This window comes from Cydia pomonella, chromosome 5, assembly GCF_033807575.1.
Source record: "Cydia pomonella isolate Wapato2018A chromosome 5, ilCydPomo1, whole genome shotgun sequence".
NCBI classification, from domain to species: Eukaryota; Metazoa; Arthropoda; class Insecta; order Lepidoptera; family Tortricidae; genus Cydia; species Cydia pomonella.
This window is the reverse complement of record NC_084707.1, coordinates 20,422,993-20,444,091: the sequence shown is the minus strand read 5'-3', so window position 1 is coordinate 20,444,091 and position 21,099 is coordinate 20,422,993. Positions and strand designations below refer to the sequence as shown.

Sequence of the window (21,099 nt, the reverse complement as noted above, 5' to 3'; positions counted from 1 at the left end):
TACTTCTCAGTTGAATTTTGATTTTCACAATTGATATTTAAAATTTTAAAAGAAATAATGTCAGAAATGTTTAATGATAAGGTATTATTAACCCTTTTAACGTCACGCCTATCTTCGCGTCATCGTGAACATTGTCGGAATGCACGAAGGTTGATATTGGGCCATAGCCGCGCGCGTCATTTGACGTATTTGCGGTCAAAGGGTTAATTTTAATATTTTTAGACTTAGACTGCGACTAATTTGCGATTAATCTTACGGTTTCAGTCTTGCAAATGCGTACGCTTATGAAGCATGATGTATGTTCTGAAACCGCAAGAAATTAATCGCAGTGCATACTAAGCCTTAGATATTCCAACATAGTCTGAAGCTTCTCTCCAAGGTGCCATTTACCAAATGTTTTTAAATTGATTGTCATTCAACACATTGAGTACCGGGACTCGGCGGGTTCTCTGTTCGTAGTCGCTTTCCTCTACAAAGCGAGAAAACGCTGGGATCGGCTACGAGCGTAGCGCTACGGAAACGTTGGTAGCGAATGTGTTAAGAAACTTATTTGCATAGATTTTCCTAGGAGACCATCTGCTTTCCTCTAAGTTATATATCAGTAATCAGTATCTTTATTTTATTGCTTTCATAAGTATGTGCTTTTTAGGGTTCCGTAGTCAACTAGGAACCCTTATAGTTTCGCCATGTCCGTCTGTCTGTCTGTCTGTCCGAGGCTTTGCTCCGTGGTCGTTAGTGCAAGAAAACTGAAATTCGGCATGGATATATAAATCAATAAATCCGACAAAGTCGTAGAATAAAATCTAAAAATTTAATTTTTTTGAGGGTACCTCCCCTACACGTAAAATGGGGGTGAATTTTTTTTCTGCTTCAACCCTGCAGTGTGGGGTATCGTTGGAAAGGGCTTTCAAAACTAATAGGGGTCTTCAACAAACATTTTTTGATAAAGTGAATATATTCGGAGATAATCGCTCCGAAAGAAAAAAAAATGTGTCCCCCCCCCTCTAACTTTTGAACCATAGGTCCAAAAAATATGAAAAAAAAACGTGGAAGTAGAGCTTAAGTAAGACTTTATATGAAAACTATAGCGGACATGATCAGTTTAGCTGTTTTTGAGTTATCGCAAAAAGTTTCTCCTTCATAGTAAAAAGACTAGGTACTGATTATGCAAATTTGCCTATTTGTTTAACTCGCGTGAAAGGTACCGTTTCATCCCTTGGTTAACAATTTACTATACTTTAAGCTCCAGTTTAGCTTATTGTGACGGAAGAGTAACTACGGAACCCTACATTGAGCATGGCCCGACATGCTCTTGGCCGGTTTTTTTATAGATGGTATACTACAAATGACCGGATAAATGCATATATGTGAGAGTACAATCTACATTTCGATACCTGGTATCTAATACGATATACGCTGAAAATAGTATGGAAAGACAAGATAAAGGGCGCGCCTTCGTGGGATACACTCTTTGTAGAAGGCAGGGTTCATTCACAACACCAGGCCTATAACAATGACCATAGCGACGACTGGTTTCCCAACAAGTCGCCATGCGACCATGCAATCAATGACGCCCAGTAGACGTCACACAAGAGATGCGTGGACATAATCGATAATTAAGAAAGAAATCTGCGCAAAAACTCCCACAGATCGCTCATTATCAGATAATAATTAAGTGGCGGACTTTCCTACATCCTGCTACATAATAATGAATCATTTCCTCAGGCTAATTGTGTGAGATAAGAAGGGTTTTAAACTTGACTTCATAATGTCCGGTTTGAGATTTTCCGCCGTCATGATCTTAAGGACCTAATAGCTTCGTTAAACATTTGAGGCATTATCTATGAAAAGGGACCTTATTGTCGATGGCGCTTACGCCGCACTGCGTCGCGCAGCGTTGTATTTAAATAAATAAATAAATAAATATTATAGGACATTATTACACAAATTGACTAAGTCCCACAGTAAGCTCAATAAGGCTTGTGTTGAGGGTACTTAGACAACGATATATATAATATATAAATATTAATAAATACTTAAATACATAGAAAACACCCATGACTCAGGAACAAATATCCATGCTCATCACACGAAAAAATGCCCTTACCAGGATTTGAACCCGGGACCATCAGCTTCGTAGGCAGGGTCACTACCCACTAAGCCAAACCGGTCGTCTAAGAGTGAGTGATGAATGATAGTATTTGTAGCGGAGCATCGTTTATAACGGCGGAAGCGCCATCGACAATAAGGTCCCTTTTCATAGATAACGTCACATTCATGTTCTAAGTTTAGTTACGATCTCGTTCATAAGTTTCTTTTTCCTTTTCGTGCTTTCAATGATATTTTGTTACCTTAAGTTCGTTTATCTAATACATATTACCTAATAGATACGAAGTATTACGTAGTTAGGTAATTAAGTTGACGACAAAATACCCGGGTGCGTAGACAAGATGCCAATCGTTAACGCTCCGTAGCGTAGTGTAGTTATCTCTCTCTATCACTCTTCCATAGTGGGGCAAAGACAGTTGCGTTTCATTCGTTACGGAGCTTATACGATTGGCGTGATGGCTACACACCCTGATGAGATCAGGTCAGAAATAGAAACCATGACTGTTAGGTATCCACCGACTAACACAAGTGGCTGAGGTTGCTAGTGATACAGTAGTGGGGAAGGAATGGCAAGCGACCTGTTGGTGATAAGTTCCCCAAAGACCCTACGATCTTCTACGATCTTGATGTGATTGTAAATTGACAAACACTTCACAAATACAAATCCTTCCTCCTTTACAAATACTTCAATCTTTTGAACGCCAAAGACGTAAATAGACGCGTGTGGAGCGCAGCCTAATATCAACTATCGTGCTTTCCGACAAGGTTCACTATGACGCGCCGCGCACGATAGGCGTGTCGTTCAAAGGGTAAATAAAAGTACTTACAATAAAATGAACGACAAGCAGTGAGCACTAAACTTTGAATTAAGACCATCTTTTGCCCTCATCAAAATCACTTCAAAATGCATTCCTTTCTTATTCACATTAGACGAGAAGTTCGGAACTAATCATAAACTTACCAGTCTTTTCTTAAGCCTAGGTTCCACCATGTTCTCATATTAATTACCTCTCGCATGGCGTGAGTGCATCGATTATTGTCATCGGTGACGTGCAAGAAGCAATGACGCCAGAACGAGCACGTAACCATTCATTCATGGTCTGAAAAAACGCATCCTGCTGCATGATTGTCGGGGAAAACGGGCAATTATCAGGCAAAAACTGAAAAATACCAGGATGTTAATTTAGGTGGTGCTTACGAGATAAATGTGACAAACACTAAGAAGACAGCAGGATGTTTAAATACCAGGAGAAATTCGACTGGAGGAGGCTTTTGATGTTTATTTCAGATGTTAATATGTAACTGAAGAAAGGGACGTGGGAATGTTTTATCCTATCCTTGAATTTCTGACGGTTTTAGAAGAAATTCTTCGCACGAAACCTTCGCCTGTGGATTGAGTCTATTTTAGGGACGGGTTCTTTTAGAAAGGAGTTAAAGGGCTTGAGTATCGAAGGCATTACGATACTCTATAAGTTAAGAAGTTAGTTGCAATCGTCCACATTTAGTAAGCTAGTTTGATTCCAATTAAAGAGGTTGGGTACATTTTTGGTCATTAATGTGGCTAAAAGAAAAAATCTCGATCCCGGAACAGAATGTTGGTCATTTACCTTACTAATTAAGTACGTTACGCCGCCGGGGGCTGTGAGAAAGCCGAGCAATGTGTACACAATTGACTCATTGTCTGTGCTTTTTACATTCTGCCAGGTTGATCTATGGAGCCAAGATATGCAGAGTGTGGGAACAGCGGGCTGCTCGTGTTTTCCGACATGTCATCTCCGACCGTGGGAAGGAAGCGCCCAACATCGAATTAGCAATTAAAATATTTTATATTCGTTTGTTTCAGAAGATAGATTAGCGTATGATCACGCGATAAGAATTATGGCGGGGTAATTTGGTTGAACAAAAGGCATCATAATTGGTAAGTATCGTGCAGTTCGTGAGTATTGCGAATGTCAGTAAATTAACTTATTTGGCGTGTAATGTGTGCCGCTGCCTTATCAGACGCTTACAGTATACCTGTGTATATTGCTATTCGGAATAAAGTTTACCGGGTACTCCATGGTACCTGGGATCCGGCTCCTTCAGGATACACCAGGGGCCCATTTCTCGAACGGTATTAGTCTAATATTATTAGTGTGTTGCCATGGTAACCCATACGATTTGACAGATCGGACTGATACTATTAGTGTGTGTTATTGTTGTTATGGTAACCCATACGATTTGACAGTTCGTGGACTAATATTATTAGTCTAATACCGTTCGAGAAATGGGCCCCTGGTGGGGATCTTAACACTAGAAGACACTTTAGCCAGAAACTAAGTCCTTTCTTGACAGGTCTGAAAAGTATGCAAAAAAATATAATTTTTAACATGTCAAGCATTTTTCCTGATCTCGCAGGAAAAAAATGCTAATCCTTAAATGTCAAGCGATCTTTCCGTGAAGGGAAGATTAATGTTGATTGCCGTTATTTCCTTTAGACGTGAATAAGAAATCATTGTTATATCAGCAATTACATCTCCCTCATGATGCAAACACGTAGGTAACCTATTGTTGCGTTAGATCATCTCGTTTGACGGAAGCTGCTAGAGGAAGCACTTATTATGGTGGTGTCAAGATATGTGGCCTGGATGCTATGTGTGTAGCGTAATAGTATGTTTCCGTGATCACTTGTTGTATGTGTAAGTATGCGCAGAAGCTGTGGCATACCTAAGCAAGAACGATAGTAATGGATTAGGGGAACAAGAAAAAGCGGTAAGTAACCTATCTAAAATCCGGTTAGAGGTTAGATGAATAATGATTATGCCTCTTGGTAAGATTTTTCTTTTATGTAATAAAGATGACATAACTAAATAAATACATACTTACAATAGGTGATAAATAGTGACTCTAGATCCGAAAAAACTATAGGTAATGGGTGGGTCATAGTTCGGTGCGTGGTGATGTACCTACCACTTACCACATATGCTGAGCTTGCTCTGTCCTTCTGCGATTTCTGCGGGATGGTGCTATTCGTTGAATTAAATGGAATTACGTGGTTGACCGAGATCGGCCCATTCCGAAATTGTGCGCTATTAAGGTATCCAAAAGCTTTTTCCTAGGGATAGAAAAATCAACTTAACGGCAGTGCATATCACGTTACAAAGATAGTAATGATACGACCGACAGGAACTTCGTAAAAAAACAATGTTTGATAAGGGGCAGGTCCCCTGTTAAGGTTTTGATTAAGAGTGAAGTAGTTTGAGCGTTGATTATTTACAGTTAAGTATTATGTGTCATTTATCTTTCTAATTTTAGCGCTATAACCAGGAAGGCAATTTCTTTAATGACACTGATTGCTCGACTATAGGTATGCTATGCGGCCATTGTTTGTTCAGAAGAATTCTTTTTCAGTATAGATTGGCGTGTTGGCCTGCTATATATAGTTAATAGTGTAATTTAGACTTTCTAGTAGATAATTAAGTACTTAATATCTGCCTATTTGTGGCCCTTAAGCAATACTTAAGGCGTAAATAATTTGACGACCGGTTTGGCCTAGTGGGTAGTGACCCTGCCTACGAAGCTGATGGTCCCGGGTTCAAATCCTGGTAAGGGCATTTATTCGTGTGATGAGCATGGATATTTGTTCCTGAGTCATGGGTGTTTTCTATGTATTTAAGTATTTATAAATATTTATATATTATATATATCGATGTCTAAGTACCCTCAACACAAGGCTTATTGAGCTTACTGTGGGACTTAGTCAATTTGTGTAATAATGTCCTATAATATTTATTATTTATTTATTTATTTAAATAATGGGAATTCAACATGAAACTACGGTCAACCGTTATTGAAGTGTAAACTTATCGTGTAAGCGGGTTCTTTTCTTGCATGATGCTGAAAAACGTTGTCTAATGTTATGTACATTGGCTGAATTTTTTTATCTTGTATCTACTTTTCCCTTCCCTTGGCTACAAGTGTTAAAATACCCATTTTGTAGCTAGGAAAGGATAAATTCATGAAATTAATCCCAAACAATACCCGGTTGAGTGAACACTGGTCTAACAAACAAAATAATGTCAGTCACCGTCATTTGGGCCGAGCCTCGTCACCAAAAATTGCGCACTTTAGGATGAGAAATCAGACACGAAATTGCTGTAAACACTCATATTCTTGATGGTAGATAAATGACTTCCTGCTACACAACAGCGCGTCATTATTCCGCCAGAATAGGCTGTGCCGTGAGAAAATCCCACGACTTTATTACGGATATATATATTTTTTGTTCCAATTAACAGTTTTTCTATTAGCCCGCTTTTTCTTTAATTGTTACAATGTGTTCTACCTTTCGGTTCCATTTCAATTGGTTGGTGAATGTGTATCACTCGTCAAACGAAAGAATTACTCGTACCTAATACGCTTCTTTCTGAAGGTTCATAGTATACAGCAAAAACTAGAGAAGACGGAGTATCTCGGTGTCTGTCAAAAGGTGTCTTAAATCCAGAAAACTTCTATCAGCTTTAAAATCGGCTAGGTACACGTTAGGTATTGTAAATAATCGTGTAAATTTTACAATGTTGGCTGGTGTTGGTGGTGGTGTCTCTCCTATAGACACACCCTAATAGTGTGACATAGCCCATGCATAGCCCCTGCTCCTATTTGCGAATGCCTACTTATGAGCGTTCTCCATGACAACTAAGTATCGTCGTTTTGGGTGTTACGGGCCCACATGATGATATATGCCGTGGTGTTAAAGGGTTAATTAAACTTTTAACTGCCGTAGTCTGATATATAATAGTATAATACGTACACTATCCAGGCCATTTTACCGCAGTCTGTTAAATAAGACAAAACTTCGTGTAACTTCATACCGGCGGCGACACGAACATGTCAGTGAATAATTCTAAGCGGTTAAAACAATAAACCATGTAATGGCCATAGCGACAGTAGTAGTATTTTTAACTGTATTCATTAGAGAGGTATGTTTAGTCTATCATGCGGGCGAGATACTTTCGCAGAACAGAACAAAATACCTTTACAATAGACAGGTACTCAAAAGTAAATAGTAGGTATAACAACTAGTTGTAAATGTGAACGGTTAAACTGTAATCACGGCACATGCTTTGTGCTGTTGTGTCTAATTTGCGGTAATTTTAGACGTTTTTGTGTGGACTCGAAACATGCGATTGCCGTAACTACTTGTAGGTATACCCTCGATTCAAACTTACCTAATCGCGTCGAGGCTCGTAACTTACTTCACTATTACCTATTGGTTGCGTAAAAATGTCGCGCAATAAGATTACGATTATTTAGTAGCTTTTTCCAGGCCTCGAGCTTTTTCGTAGTATTTTTTCCTTTTTACACAGGAGTAGGTTACACCTACTTCTGCCTGCTATGTTGTCATCGGTGCGGTGCATATAGTTTTTTTTTCTAGCCTATTTGAGCGTCATACTGCTGATTTGGATACTTATTTAATAAAACCGGCCAAGAACATGTCGGGCCATGCTCAGTGTAGGGTTCCGTAGTTACCCGTCCGTCAAAATAAACTTTTTGCTAAAACTCAAAAACGGCTTAACCGATCAGGTACGAGTACACTGTAGTTTTCCTTGAAAGTATTATAGTAAATAAACAGTCTCAGTCTCGTTCGTCGTGATAAACAGAAATTCGTTTAAACTGGCGATTTGTGTGCTCAAAACCCTCGCTGGAGCCACTACAGCATCAGCTCACCAATGAAGAGTATCGGTACCGATCAGCTGTTCGCCGTGCAGATACGGGGTGGGTTGGCTTTCAATTGATTCCGTTTCACTGGCATTAGATTGCTAATTAAATTAGTGATTTTTGTCATATTTTTGGACCCATGGTTAAAAAGTTAGAGGGGTTTTTCTTTCTGACCAATTATTTCCGAAAATATTATGTTTATCAAAAAATGGTTCTTGAAGACTCATATTCATTTTGAAAGACCAAATGTCACAGCATTAGTATGTATATGTATGTGTGGGTCAAATCATGGTAGCTAATTTTGACCCACTTCCCGATTGAGCTGAAAAGGACCATGGGCAACTTTGTATGGAACCTGGCCCAAAAATCAACAGAAATGAGAGTTAGGTCATTAGATAGATATTTCTATGTAATGTACTTCATTTCGTTCTATGGACACCAAGCGGACAAAATGTCATCACCCTTATTACCTAGGCAGTAGAGTCCAAGTAAGTAAATCAATTGCTGCAGGGAATATGTTCGCGCACCGCTGCTAGCGCACCAAACCATTCGCCGCGTTCGCCCAGCGGTAGACTAATTGTAAGTACCTATTACCTAGGTAATAAGGGTGATGACATTTTGACTAAAATACAAATATCTCAGTTCTGCAATGGACTTCCGCTAATGTGCCTCTAGAACGAAATGAAGTACATATAAATACCTATCTAATGACTTAATTCTCAACTCTGTTGGGTTTTGGACCATTTTGACGCATAGTCCTTTGCAAACATACGTAAGTCGGGTGACAATGCAATATTATGTTACCATCGAGCTGATGATGGAGTCAGGAGGTGGCCATAGGAATCCTGTGCTAAAACAACGCAACCTAATTGTATTTGGGGTTTTTAATATAATTGTCTCTATGAGAATTAGTTGTGGTAAGAAAAGCTTACAGCCATCGATAAAAGCTTGTACCTAAAATGATTTTTTTTGGCAAAAACTTATTCTAATGCAAAAAAAGACGAAGTATGTACCTATAGACGGGAACCATTTAGGAAAAATAAACAAATATACGAAATAAAACGCAGTGATGATTGTGACTCATGTTTATACCACTCACAAATGCAACATTTTTGACTAAAGCGAATAAACAAATAGAAGAATTGTCTTCGTACTCATGGCATGATATTGACAATTTAACACAATACTTATAACGACATTTCGAATCCGACAATACGTAGTAACCTTTGTTTAAACCTCTCGAGTCCCACGGACGCCTTATCGCCTCGCAATTACAATCAAAATTGAATTCTAAATTTAAAACATGAAGGTCGTTTTTTGGTTAGCAAGCTTAGACCTCGGGCCAGTGGTAAAAACGGCTTTAAGGACCAATACGCAATGTGTGCAGCTTCGAAATGGCTACTTTAGACACTTAACCGACTAATTACATTTTGCCTACAAATTCATTTGGAATACATATATCTATATAAAATAAAGGTTAATTTGTTTAATTATAAAATGTATAAAATAACTCTCAGTTACGTCAAGCAAGGCATTTGATTAACAAACATTGGTAATATGGGTTTATTCATTTACCTAAAATTACCTACCAAGTAACCAATATAAATACGATATAACAGATCTTTATTTTCTAAAAGCTACATTAAGCTGATTACGCGACTTCCAGTCATAAAAAGGTAAACACAAAGTACGAATGATATAGAAAACAAATTTGTTAATTTTCCTCTAAGAACTGTATAGATGTTAGGTAAGATAGGTTGGTATTAAATACTAAAGTTTCTTCAGAGAAGACAGCTTATTGATAAAATAAATGTGAGATGCTGAAAGAATTGGATAATAAGTGTCCTTATTGCCAGAGTTGTTGATAAGTACCCTCAATCTGAAGAAAACTCCGTTGGCAATACAACAATGTAACACAATATGATTTTTTTATGGGTTCAATAGTATTATCTTACAAACCTAAACTTTCAAGAAAAACAGTAATATAAAAATAAATTATGGACGGATACGACTTAATTACAATCCTCCAGACAAGGTTTCATATTTAATTGCTATACTCAATGAATTGAATTGCTATTGTTATTAACTTTGTGCAACTACCTTTATTTCTCGGTAAAAATTACCGCTTTCCTTACACCTAACCAATTCGTAAGTTGTTTAACAGTTCACAATACCATTGTGATGTATAGTTGTTGGATTTGAAGCTGGCCCGGAGCGGCTAATCTTTTGTCTATTGTTAAGTAAAACCGCGCGTGCCACTACCTGCAAAAAAAGGGTCGTATGATTCTAATTGGCACCTGAGCGCGGGCTAGTCCAACGCTCAAAAAACCAGTGTAGGTGCGCTCTCCGATAACGCGCCTTTGTTCCGCATATTGAGGACACATTTTAGACTGGTTCGGTAGCGTTCGACTCGCCGGCACTCAGTAACCGTAGAGGGATCACACAAGAAAACGCAAATTATTTTTCCATTTGTTCATTTTGAATCTTATTTCAATTTCCATAGGAGTTGGAATTCAATAACCGGTTAAAGTGACCGGACCCTTTTTTTGCAGGTAGTGGCACGCGCGGTTTTAGTTAACAATAGACAAAGGATAAGCCGTTCGGGGCCAGCTACAAATCTAACGACTATACCTAAAACTATTTTACCATGCAAAACATTCTTATATGTACCAACATACACAGTATTTATAAGCATTATATATCCACATCCTTTAATTAAACGCATCTAACTAGAAAACACGCACCGATAAAAGTTCATAAACTTTAGTTTCCAAAAATTAAAATGGGTACCAATAGTTCCGGACATTCGCACGCATTTAAGTATAGACAACCATTCGTTCACTAGAATATTAAGTACCCCACACACGTCTTTCCGTGATGATCTGGTAAACGATGCCGCTATCGTCAGACAGAATGGTGGAAAAGAGTTATGTGTTGCTACCCTGTTCAATCAAACAGTTGCGTTCCATCATGACCTTGAAATGACTTACTGCAGAATAAAGGATGTGAGTAAGGTGCAGCTTCAGAAAGCAGTTCAGTCCCGCCTTAGCATTATCTGTGGAACAAACCCGTTTCACTTGACACGCATAGACCGTTGCTTGTTCATGTTGGTGAGCATAAGGGAGATGTATGACGTTAGGAGGTCGTCCATCTTGTACCCGAGAGATGTCTCGCAGAGAAGCTTGGAGCCGCGAACAAGGTTGCCTATGGTCATGTGGAAATACGTGTTGCCGGATGACCAATTTGATATCCTGGTGAACGGATGTGTCACCAGAATGTCCTGAAATAGAAAATATAGAATTCATATCTTTTTTTTGACGTTGATTCAGATAATCGGTTATTAGGGTGTTTCACTTTTGTATGGAGAAAAAAAAGTTGTGGTATTTATCCTGACTTCGCTCACCAATCGAGTTTTCCCACACTAAAAACTATCTATTTCAATTTTCAAAAGAATCGAATAACGTTTAAAGGTTGCACAAATTGAAAAGGTATATAAAGAACCCAATACATTGCGTGGTAATTAACTTTGTTCTAAAATAACAAATAAAATAATGATCTGATACTAAAATCGATTAAAAAAAAACTGAATTTGGAAACAGGTGGAAAACTGAAAAGTCTTAATTAGAACATTTATCGAGTAACCAAAATTCATATTTACTATTAATTTTAAAATTTCTTTATATGTAGAAGGTTCCGTAACACACTACTCTCCGCTTTGATGGTAGCCGCTTAAACCATTTTCTCCCTCCGATATAGCGACGCGTTGGTTATTTGAGAAAATCTTTGTTGATGTTGTGCAACCTCTAAAATATATAATTTTTCCTCAACCTCAGCATTTCGAACAAGCCTACTTTCTTCACTCCAGGTAGTGTCGAAAGTACGACTTTCCTCACTCCAGGGAGTGAGACAAAGTAGCTTTTTAATTTAGTGAAGGCTATGAATACAGGAATAAAAACCTTTAACCTTTAGTAGGTATGTTCTCTCTACTGCCGGGTTAGCACATGATTGGCGCGATAGTATCTCGCGGCGAGATACACTACCCGTCCCTATTTAATTAACGTAGTTAAAAAAAGACGGGTAGTCTATCTCGCAGCGAGATATTGTCGCGCCAATCATGTGCTAGGCCTACTGAGATAAAAAGTTGTATGTGTCATACGAGAGCAAAGTTATATTACATCTCGTGTTTTTGAGTCCCTCGCTACGCTCAACACTCACTTCACTCTTAATTCAATTACAGAATCTTTCGCTTACTCGACTCAAAAACACGATATGTAATATAATAAATCAACACGCGCAAGAAAAAATTAACTTTCCTCTCTTGTTGCACGAATAACTATTGTCAGTGAGAACAGGAATTCGTGCGAAGTCAGATGTAAATCGAATTGAGAAATATGAAACACCCTATCAGTTATGGTTAATTTTTACACAGTTTCACACTTGCCAAGTTTCGACTTCGACTTCGAAAATCATGGTTTAGGGCATAAGGCATTTTCAACAACATAACGCAAGGTGTAAATTTAGCATTCCGCTTCCTTCTTTCCTTATGTTACAATCCTGATTGAGCATCGGTCTAATTGATAAAGAAGTAATTGTTAGAACCGTAGACAACCGACATCGTTAAATGAACGCAACAGAGTAATAAAGAACAATTAAGCCTCGTAGTCTGTCTTGCGTAGGATAAATACGATAAAGATAGGTTAGAATTATCTTATGTGACGCACGTGATAAACTGCCCATCTTTCTATAATTAGTTTCAAGTATGCGAAAGACACTGAATTAATATGATATTATAGGACATTAATAAATATTATAGGACATTATTACACAAATTGACTAAGTCCCACAGTAAGCTCAATAAGGCTTGTGTTGAGGGTACTTAGACAACGATATATATAATATATAAATATTTATAAATACTTAAATACATAGAAAACACCCATGACTCGGGAACAAATATCCATGCTTATCACACGAATAAATGCCCTTACCAGGATTTGAACCCGGGACCATCAGCTTCGTAGGCAGGGTCACTACCCACTAGGCCAAACCGGTCGTCAAAATGATAAATATATAAAATGATATCTCGCTACATACAATGGCGATCTAGCTATTTACAACTTACATACTTACATAGGTGCTGGTAATTAATTGGGTCATGACGATAGTGGACGAGCGCTCAACGTAGTCCCAATTTCCCTCTTTGTTTTTAGGGTTCCGTAGCCAAATGGCAAAAAACGGAACCCTTATAGATTCGTCATGTTTTTAATTAGTATGAGAGTTAAGAGTTTTTAATTGTATGGTTTTTCGCGTCTCTTATAATAATTTAAACATAAAAAATGAGTAAGGTTAGTTTAATAAATTGTGTAAAAATATTTCCATAAAGTTAATATCAAGGGAGGTAAATGGGGACCACTTTTGAATAGACGCGGTCGTTCTATATCCTCTTAAAAGAGTAAAGAATTGCGCTTACCTTAGACTGCGGGTGAATCAAACTGACGCCATGCTTGTTAATGGCGATGAGCAGCAGCTCCGGATAATTGGGCTCGGTCGTCTGCTTGACCTCGAAGAACGCGGAGCCGAAGGTCGGCCACCGGTAGATGACCTTGAGGAACGTGATCTTGGCGTCTTCAGGGGTCATGCCAGCATCCTGGTTGTAAGAGGCCACGATGGCGCGTTTCCAGTCGGCAGAGCTTTGCAGCTTTATTAGGTCTGCTGGTATCAACTCGCGGAGCATTTGTCTGGAATGTAAAGGTGTTTTATGAGACACTAAAGTACCTACTGAGTTCCCAGAACAATCCTATCTCGCTTTCCTCGACCATGTCACACTAGCGATCAAGTAAAGGATGTTCAAGTAAAGGCAGGGCTAATACAGAAATTTACGCATGCTTCAGTTGCTTGCACCTTGTAAGCCACCCGAGTAACTCATTAGTCAAGCTTGGGCATATTCTTTGTGCAAGTAGCCGCGTATGCAGCGTGTGGTAGCATTAGCCTGGCAGCTTGGCAATCCCTACCTCTAGTTTTTGTACCTACTGGACAATATGACACCGCGGCTAGTTAATCTTTGTTTAAGACAAGGATGTGAGAGAGGAGAACTCATTTGCCAAGCAGACGTGGTAAGTATTTCAGTCCGATCCAAATATAGTTTTAAATATCTTCAGTTTTAGCAGTTCCTGAAGGAGATTACGGACACTTACGGTATCGCCTGCAGCTCCTGTTTGTTTTCCCCGAAACGGGCGCGGTACGCCAGCGCGGCCAGCCGGGCGGCCTCCTCGCGCCCGCAGCGGTGGTAGCCGCGCAGCAGCTTTGGCAGCTCCTGGTGAAAGTGGAAGATCACGTCCGCCGCACGGTCCTTGCCTGGCACCGTGTTCGTCCACAGCTTCTTCATGAAGAATACCTGAGGAGCAGGGAATTTTGTTGTTAACTCGTCGTGTACCCAATACAGGCAGTATTGGGTACACGACAAATCAGGCGAAAAGTATCCACGTCAGTAATTTTTTGCCTTTATGTAATTTTTGTGTATTTTTCAGAATTCCATCAGGATTTCATGATAAAATTATATAAATATTTGTGACAAAGCATGGGTTAGGTAATTATAATTACGGACTTACTGATAATGACGTAGAAATATTTTGTTATCTACTACAGATATTAAACTTACAGGACTTGAGTTATATTATTTGCTACATTTAATATGTACCTGATAAGTGAATTGTGGTGTAATGCCATCTCGGGTAGGGCGCGCTTTTTTGATCCAGTCCGTGAGATGTCGCACGAAGTCAAAGAAGAAATCTCCCTCCGGCACCGAGATCACCTTATCAGCTATCTTAACGAACAAACTGAAGCCTTCACTAGATCTGAGATTCAGTCTCTGCGCGATATTCTGACAGAAATCTTTCGCTCGCGTTGACGAGTCTACTTCAAAAGCCTCGTCCGTATCGTCGGGGAAGTAAACTTTATGGAATATCTGAGTAGTCTTATGTTGAATGGCTTCTACTTCCACTTGGTGTGGAGGATATTTTCTTTGTCCGTTTCTTAAAGTTTTCTGAAGTCTTTGGAGTGAGTCTTGAGCAATTGGATACCTTCTAGTCCTAAGGAACAGTGTCAGCTCTCGGAGCAGTCCTTGGCTACACGCGAACAAGCCTGTGGCGAGCCACATCAATTCCCAACCCCTTTCTTCGGACATTCTGTTCCTATTGTCAGTCAATTGTTTCATTATTTGGCAGTATATTTCATCTCGTAGTATTTCATGCTTCAGGGGGCCGTCGAAAATATGGTCAGTATATTCATTCCCAATTCGAGGCCGTTTTGAAGGCAAATCTCCCATGTACTTTAGGATAGCGGTAAACGCGAAGCAAGCTTCTTCGGCGAGTTCCTCTTTGGCTTGCAATTTCTTTAACAACGGTTGTTTAATAGGCTCCCTCGAATGTCGCCATAATTCTTCGGTGCCTCCTCTCTTCGCTGTTGATAGGGTAAGTGCTTTGGAGACTGTGCGTTTCGGTGGCAATCTGAAATGGTCCATGGCGTATTCTATTAACGTGTGGGGTTTATCTCTTGTTTCAGTTCCGTTTAGCGTCGCGGTCGGCACGCGGCGCCCATGTGACGCACCTTCCATGCAAAACAGTGCTAGTATGTCAGGTGGTGGTTTTGTCAGAGCAGGCAACACATAAACTGTTTCTGCTGGGAAGTCACCTCGCTCCACAGTCCTCTCACACCGGCCGATACACCAACCATTGTTCAGTACAGACTCGCCAGTGCTGTCCTCTTCTAGAATAATCAGATCTCCTTTTTGGAATGTTAAGAAACTGGAACCTTCGCCAGGAGCCTTATAGTCTTGTAATGCTATCACAAATTTAGACCTCTTTTTCAGTCCTTCTAAGAAGTACACCACTAAATCCCGAATATCTTCAGCATTCGGACTTTGGAATGTGAACTCTTCCCCTCGGACCGTAGACAAACTAAAGGTCTGCGTAAACACTTTATTTGTTTTTTGACTTGCCACTGTGGTAATTTCCGGAAAAGATAACTCTAATAACACTTGCTCCTGGTCATCTACTACGTACACACCTGTCCAATTTACAGCAATAATGACATCATTTTTGGGTAAATTCGGTCCAGAATTTCTGTAAGCCTCATAAAATCTAGAAAACAACAGTGGCCACTTGAACTTCGCGTAACTAACAACGTCTTCTTTCACTCTGTACGTAGGAACTTTCTCTTTCACATAATAACTTTTCTTATAAGCCTGCACTACTAAAGCACCCCATCGGTCCACTGCTTTTTCAACCCCTGTTAGACAGTAATCCGGTATATAGTTAGGCAATAACGTGTATAACCGCTCGGTGTTCATATCTTGGCCATACTCAATGTAATATTGTTGAGCTGCAATCATCGCTAAGTCTTCTTCTTTGTCACACCTGTACTCGCCGAATTTAACACCCCTGACAACTTGTTGATAAATGAGATTCGTGGCTACTTGGTCTTCAGTGGGGTCGTGCCAGGGTGCGAAGATTTCTTTCCTAAAGAACAATCTCCATGGTGCATTTCTTTCTTGTGCGCCTTGCTCTTTGGCGTATTGCTCGCATTGCGAAATCGCATCCATCACATGGTCACCTCCACTTCCCAGTGAACTAACTTTATCAAACAGAGCAATGTAGAGAGAAAAACCAAACTGGTCTTTCAAGCCAATCTTATCCGACAACTGATTGCACAATTCTCTGGCTGTTGTTGCGGAGTCGGCTAACAAGGTTTTTGTGTTACCGTCCATAAACGTAATTGGCAACATTATAGGTTTTTTAGATTTTGTTGCCTGAAGTTCCAACCACGAAGGCGGTTGGTTTCGTGTGCCGTTGTTAAACGTTCTTTTAAGACGATCTTCGCAGTAAGGTGCATATCCGGGTGGACCCTCTCTGATAAAAGCTCTCAGATAGTTCACGAATTTCTCACTCGGAGCGAAGCATCCCACACATAAGGAGAGTAAGATCCAGCCCCTTGCGTGAGATGATTTTGATGGATTATTCGTCAATTGTTTGCATATTTGGCAGTAAATTTCATCTCGCAATTCCGCGCGAAGGATTCCGTGGCCAATGATGAAGTGAAGTTTTTCTAAGTTAGACGTAGGACGTGATTCCAGCCAGGACTGGTAGCTGTCTGCCGTATATTCTTCATCCTGGAATAACGAAAAAAATATTTTTGTGGTTTTCTCTAGGACAGTCTTATATTTTTTCTTTTTTAAAGTGTCCTCCTATAGGTACTTCAAATCTGTCCCATTGAGTGCAGAATTTAGATAGCCTTTTTTAATCTTACCTGTAATTTTCGTCGAACATCTTCGCCAAGCTTGTTCTTTCGCTTCAGCGTCAGCGACACCAACTTGTGTCTGATTGACCTCGGCTTCTGTTTGTTAAGGTAGGCGTCAGGATCGACCCCCATCATTTGTGCCTCCTGGAACTCTTTGGACCTGATAAAGTTCCTGCCAAGTGTCGCGGTCACTTTGGACATTACTGACGTGTTGTCTCTGTCCATCGTGTGGTATCTGGGTTCTGGGAGATCACCCGTAAAGCGCAGAATGGTGATCCATAACGCTTGGGCAGCCTGAAAAAATATGGTTTGTTAATTTGGACATCCTTAGAAGAGAATAAAGTGTTTTTGTTCATATAATTATCGAAGTGCTTACCAATTGATCTCCTTGCGTGTGAAGTGGCAATAAGGGATGCTTCAGCGGCTTCCTAGAATATTGGTGAGTAACATTTCCTTGGAAATATGTAGCTGCAAACTTTTGGAATTTGAATTCGGAGAGATCCTCTTCGTCTTCTGATGTTGTTTGCATTGGTGTTACCATCTGTAATTATAAAGAATATTTTTTTATGTATTTGCATAGGAGGCAGGCCGAATGTAATTTTGATACAATCTATTTATAATTTAAAGATTACATCAATTAGGCACGATAAGCTATCACATCAGAGACCTTTAAAAATGATCCCATAACTAAGTTACTTAAATTTTACCAAGCTTAAGTTTTATAACATTCGGCTGCAGGCAATAGGCTGCGGCTATAAAGGCAAAATTAAGATAAAAGGCCTGTTTACCTCTTGCTGGTCCGCTCTTGGTTGCGGCAGGTCGCTGAACACCGAAGTATCCTTCGGCGCCGGCGCCTCGCTGCTGGAGTCTGGCAGGAAGTCGAACATGGCTTCAACCAGCTTGCTGTCGTCCACCGGTTCGTCCTGCTTCCTCGTCGCCTCCTGCACGAGCGCCCGCTTTGCTTCCAGCTGTCGCTTCTCTTCCAGGGCTAGTTCAGCATCGCGCCGTTCCAACTCATACATGCGTTCCTGTAGAACAGTTAATCTGAATTTAGCAAGTTGTGCTTGCGTTGCCAACATACTTGACTTAACAGTACGAGTTCCGACTAAAGACTACATTTAGAAAATTGAATTGAAGAATGTAAGTCTATTAATTTAGATTTATACCTAACCACAGCACACAAGTACTATAATGATCACTGGTTTTTAACTACCTACATCATTACAGATCGCTTAAGATTTTTATTTCTTTCATAAATATTGTTAAAACACACATAGTAAAAGTTCCCGAAGTCGTCGCGAGCGCGCTTAAAACAGGAAACCATAATCCAGTTTCCACTTTTGCGATTTAAAAATCGCACACGACCGGCATTCAGCAATGTGTAGTTTCTATTGCTCCTGCCGTCTCGGGTTACGAAGTGGTTCAACTGGACAGTAGGTATTATACAACCAGCCGTGTGTGATAATTGCACAACTTGGCTGTTAATAGGGCTGAAAGAACTTATAGTCACTTCAAGGCAACCCAGTTTATACTTATGTCTCGAGACTCGTAACTATAATGCGTAAGTGATGATTTAACTTATGCTGGATCTTTAAAGCGATGACTTTAGTAAACATTGAGTAATAGCCCTATATGCTTGATTGATCGCCGTCGGTGTCAGCCGCGCGAATATTTGACCATAAAGTGATATAATTGAATAGTGGCATAAAACTGTGTAACGTTACGGCTCTGCTCACGATTTAATTGCCAACTAGATTATACCTTTGTATACCTCTGCCTATTTTAAGTTATTGAATCGTGTAAATACATGTTTTATAATTAATAGAAAACTTAGGTTGTAACTGCTTGGAAAATCTCAAAAGTAAGCTTTAGCTGTTATTACAATATTATTTCCCAACTCAATTAGTAATATCATTATTTTAAAAGTTTAATGTTAGTTTATATGAACACTGAATTTTTACGAAACCTATACTTATTGAATTATGGTACAGTCAGCATCAATAGTAGCGGATGAAACAACGCGCTAAAAATATCTGATATTCCGGATAACTTTTCCAAATATATATAAATCTCTAAAATGTACGTTTACAAGTATATCCTATACCGTCTTAATTGTTCTACATATAGGACCATCACATTTTATTAAGCTGTTACAGAATACTTTTGATGCTGACTGTACATACCATGATATCATTTATAATAAATTAATAGCTACGTACCTAAAATGCAGCAGTAGGTGTATACGCAATCCAATATAATGAAGAAGCAAATATTGAAAAAATAATAATCGACAGCACATTATTTGTTCACTGTTCACGGTAGCACCAAAATTTATGAGTCCATTGAAACATTATCTGATTTTGAACTTTTGATAATCATTTGAGATAAGAAAATTAAAAAACCGCGGCGATTTTGTTTATATTGTTATCTTGCATGTTTGATTAATAATTCAATCAGTGCCGATAAAACATAAGTAATCTAATGTGGATTTAATCAATTTTATTAATGATTGTTTAACTACCTACCTGGTTTTACTTGATATTTGGTTGTCTGTGCATCTATCTTGTATTTACACATATTTCTTGTACAAGCATTAGGGTAAAATATAAGTATTTTTATCACAATTACGGCTAGTGAAGTTGTTTTTAATTAGGCTATTTAGCAGGTCGATGTCGTTAATTAAGTAAAAAAATGTAGAGTCAACCAACCCACATACATAATTATATATATATGTTATATATATTATTATAGAATAATAAACTTATATTTAAACACATATACCTACATACTTGTACTGATAATTCAATTAAAACATACAAAAATAACATAAAAATGTAATTAAGAAGAGGAAGTTTTTACCACCTAGCATATCTAGGAGGATGTGATAGTACTAATGGAACCATTTAGATTGCAGCTAATTTTAAAAACAACTAAAATGCAAATGATTTTAAAGATAAGAATCGAGGACTTTTAGGAGTCTTATCTTATAATACATCAGAGATAGCTAAAATTTGGTGGCAAGTAAGATAGATATCTAGGTAACAAATTTGGCCAAGCTGCTATTAGCGATGTTTTTAAATAAAGATTTTATAATGGTTTCGTCTCAATGAATTGCTGCCACGGTTCTACGATGACGTTTACGATTAAAAATGATAATTGAAGTACCATGCAATAGGGAAGCCATAACGTATAAATATGAACATCTCATAAGTGCGAAAGATGCAGACTACAAATGAAACCTAGCAGGAGGACATCCTATCGGACGCCCCAGGTATCGCTGGAGCGATATGGTGGAGGCGGATCTGCACGAACTTCGAGTCAACAATTGGCGAGAAGTCGCACAGGACCGAGAAAAGTGACGATGTCTTGTGTCGGAGGCCAAGTCTCATTTTGGGTCGTTGAGCCAATGGAGTAACTAAGGTCAACGTGGAGAAGACCGTCTACAAACTTTATCGTGGCTTTTGATTCTTGCGTTGATACACATACTCCACTCACAGAGGGTTGGTAGAGCAGAAGGAGCGAGGCACAATTTTTCTGACTTTGTTTAAGCGATGTTCACATACTATAAAAACCGGCCAAGAGCATGTCGGGCCATGCTCAGTGTAGGGTTCCGTAATTGCCCGTCCGTCACAATAGTCTTATTGCAAAAACTCAAAAACAGCTGCACCGGTCTGGTTCGCTATAGTTGTACTTTCTCGATTTTTTCTGAAAATATCACGTAAAATATAGTTCTCGAAGACCCATACTCGTTTTGAAAGACCTATCGAACGACACCCCACACTATATGGTTGAACAAATAAAAAAAATCACCCCCACTTTTCTCATAGGGTAGCCACCCTAAAAAAAAAAACATTTTTCTAGCGTTTATTTTACGACTTTGTCGGCGTAACTGATTTATATATTCGTGCCAAGTCTTAGCTTACTAGCAGTAACCATCACGAAGCAAACCCGCGGACGGGCAGATAGACAGACACAGACATGGCGAAACTATAAGGGTAC

The 21,099-nt window shown here is 39.2% G+C and overlaps 1 protein-coding gene across 2 annotated transcripts in view; it reads right to left on the bottom strand.

Annotated features, from left to right (window-relative positions):
• Nucleotides 1-8,878: 8,878 nt before the first annotated feature.
• LOC133518041 (myosin-VIIa) overlaps nt 8,879-21,099 on the bottom strand; it is an 80,631-nt gene continuing 68,410 nt past the window's right edge. For both annotated transcript variants that reach the window (XM_061851603.1, XM_061851602.1), the window contains 7 exons: nt 17,889-18,128; nt 17,477-17,641; nt 17,110-17,394; nt 14,504-16,972; nt 14,001-14,200; nt 13,277-13,544; nt 8,879-11,086 (listed from right to left, as the gene is read on the bottom strand). In XM_061851603.1, the coding sequence (XP_061707587.1) occupies nt 10,880-11,086; nt 13,277-13,544; nt 14,001-14,200; nt 14,504-16,972; nt 17,110-17,394; nt 17,477-17,641; nt 17,889-18,128 (3,834 nt within the window). In that variant the 3' untranslated portion in view covers nt 8,879-10,879. The remainder of the gene's footprint in view (nt 11,087-13,276; nt 13,545-14,000; nt 14,201-14,503; nt 16,973-17,109; nt 17,395-17,476; nt 17,642-17,888; nt 18,129-21,099) is intronic.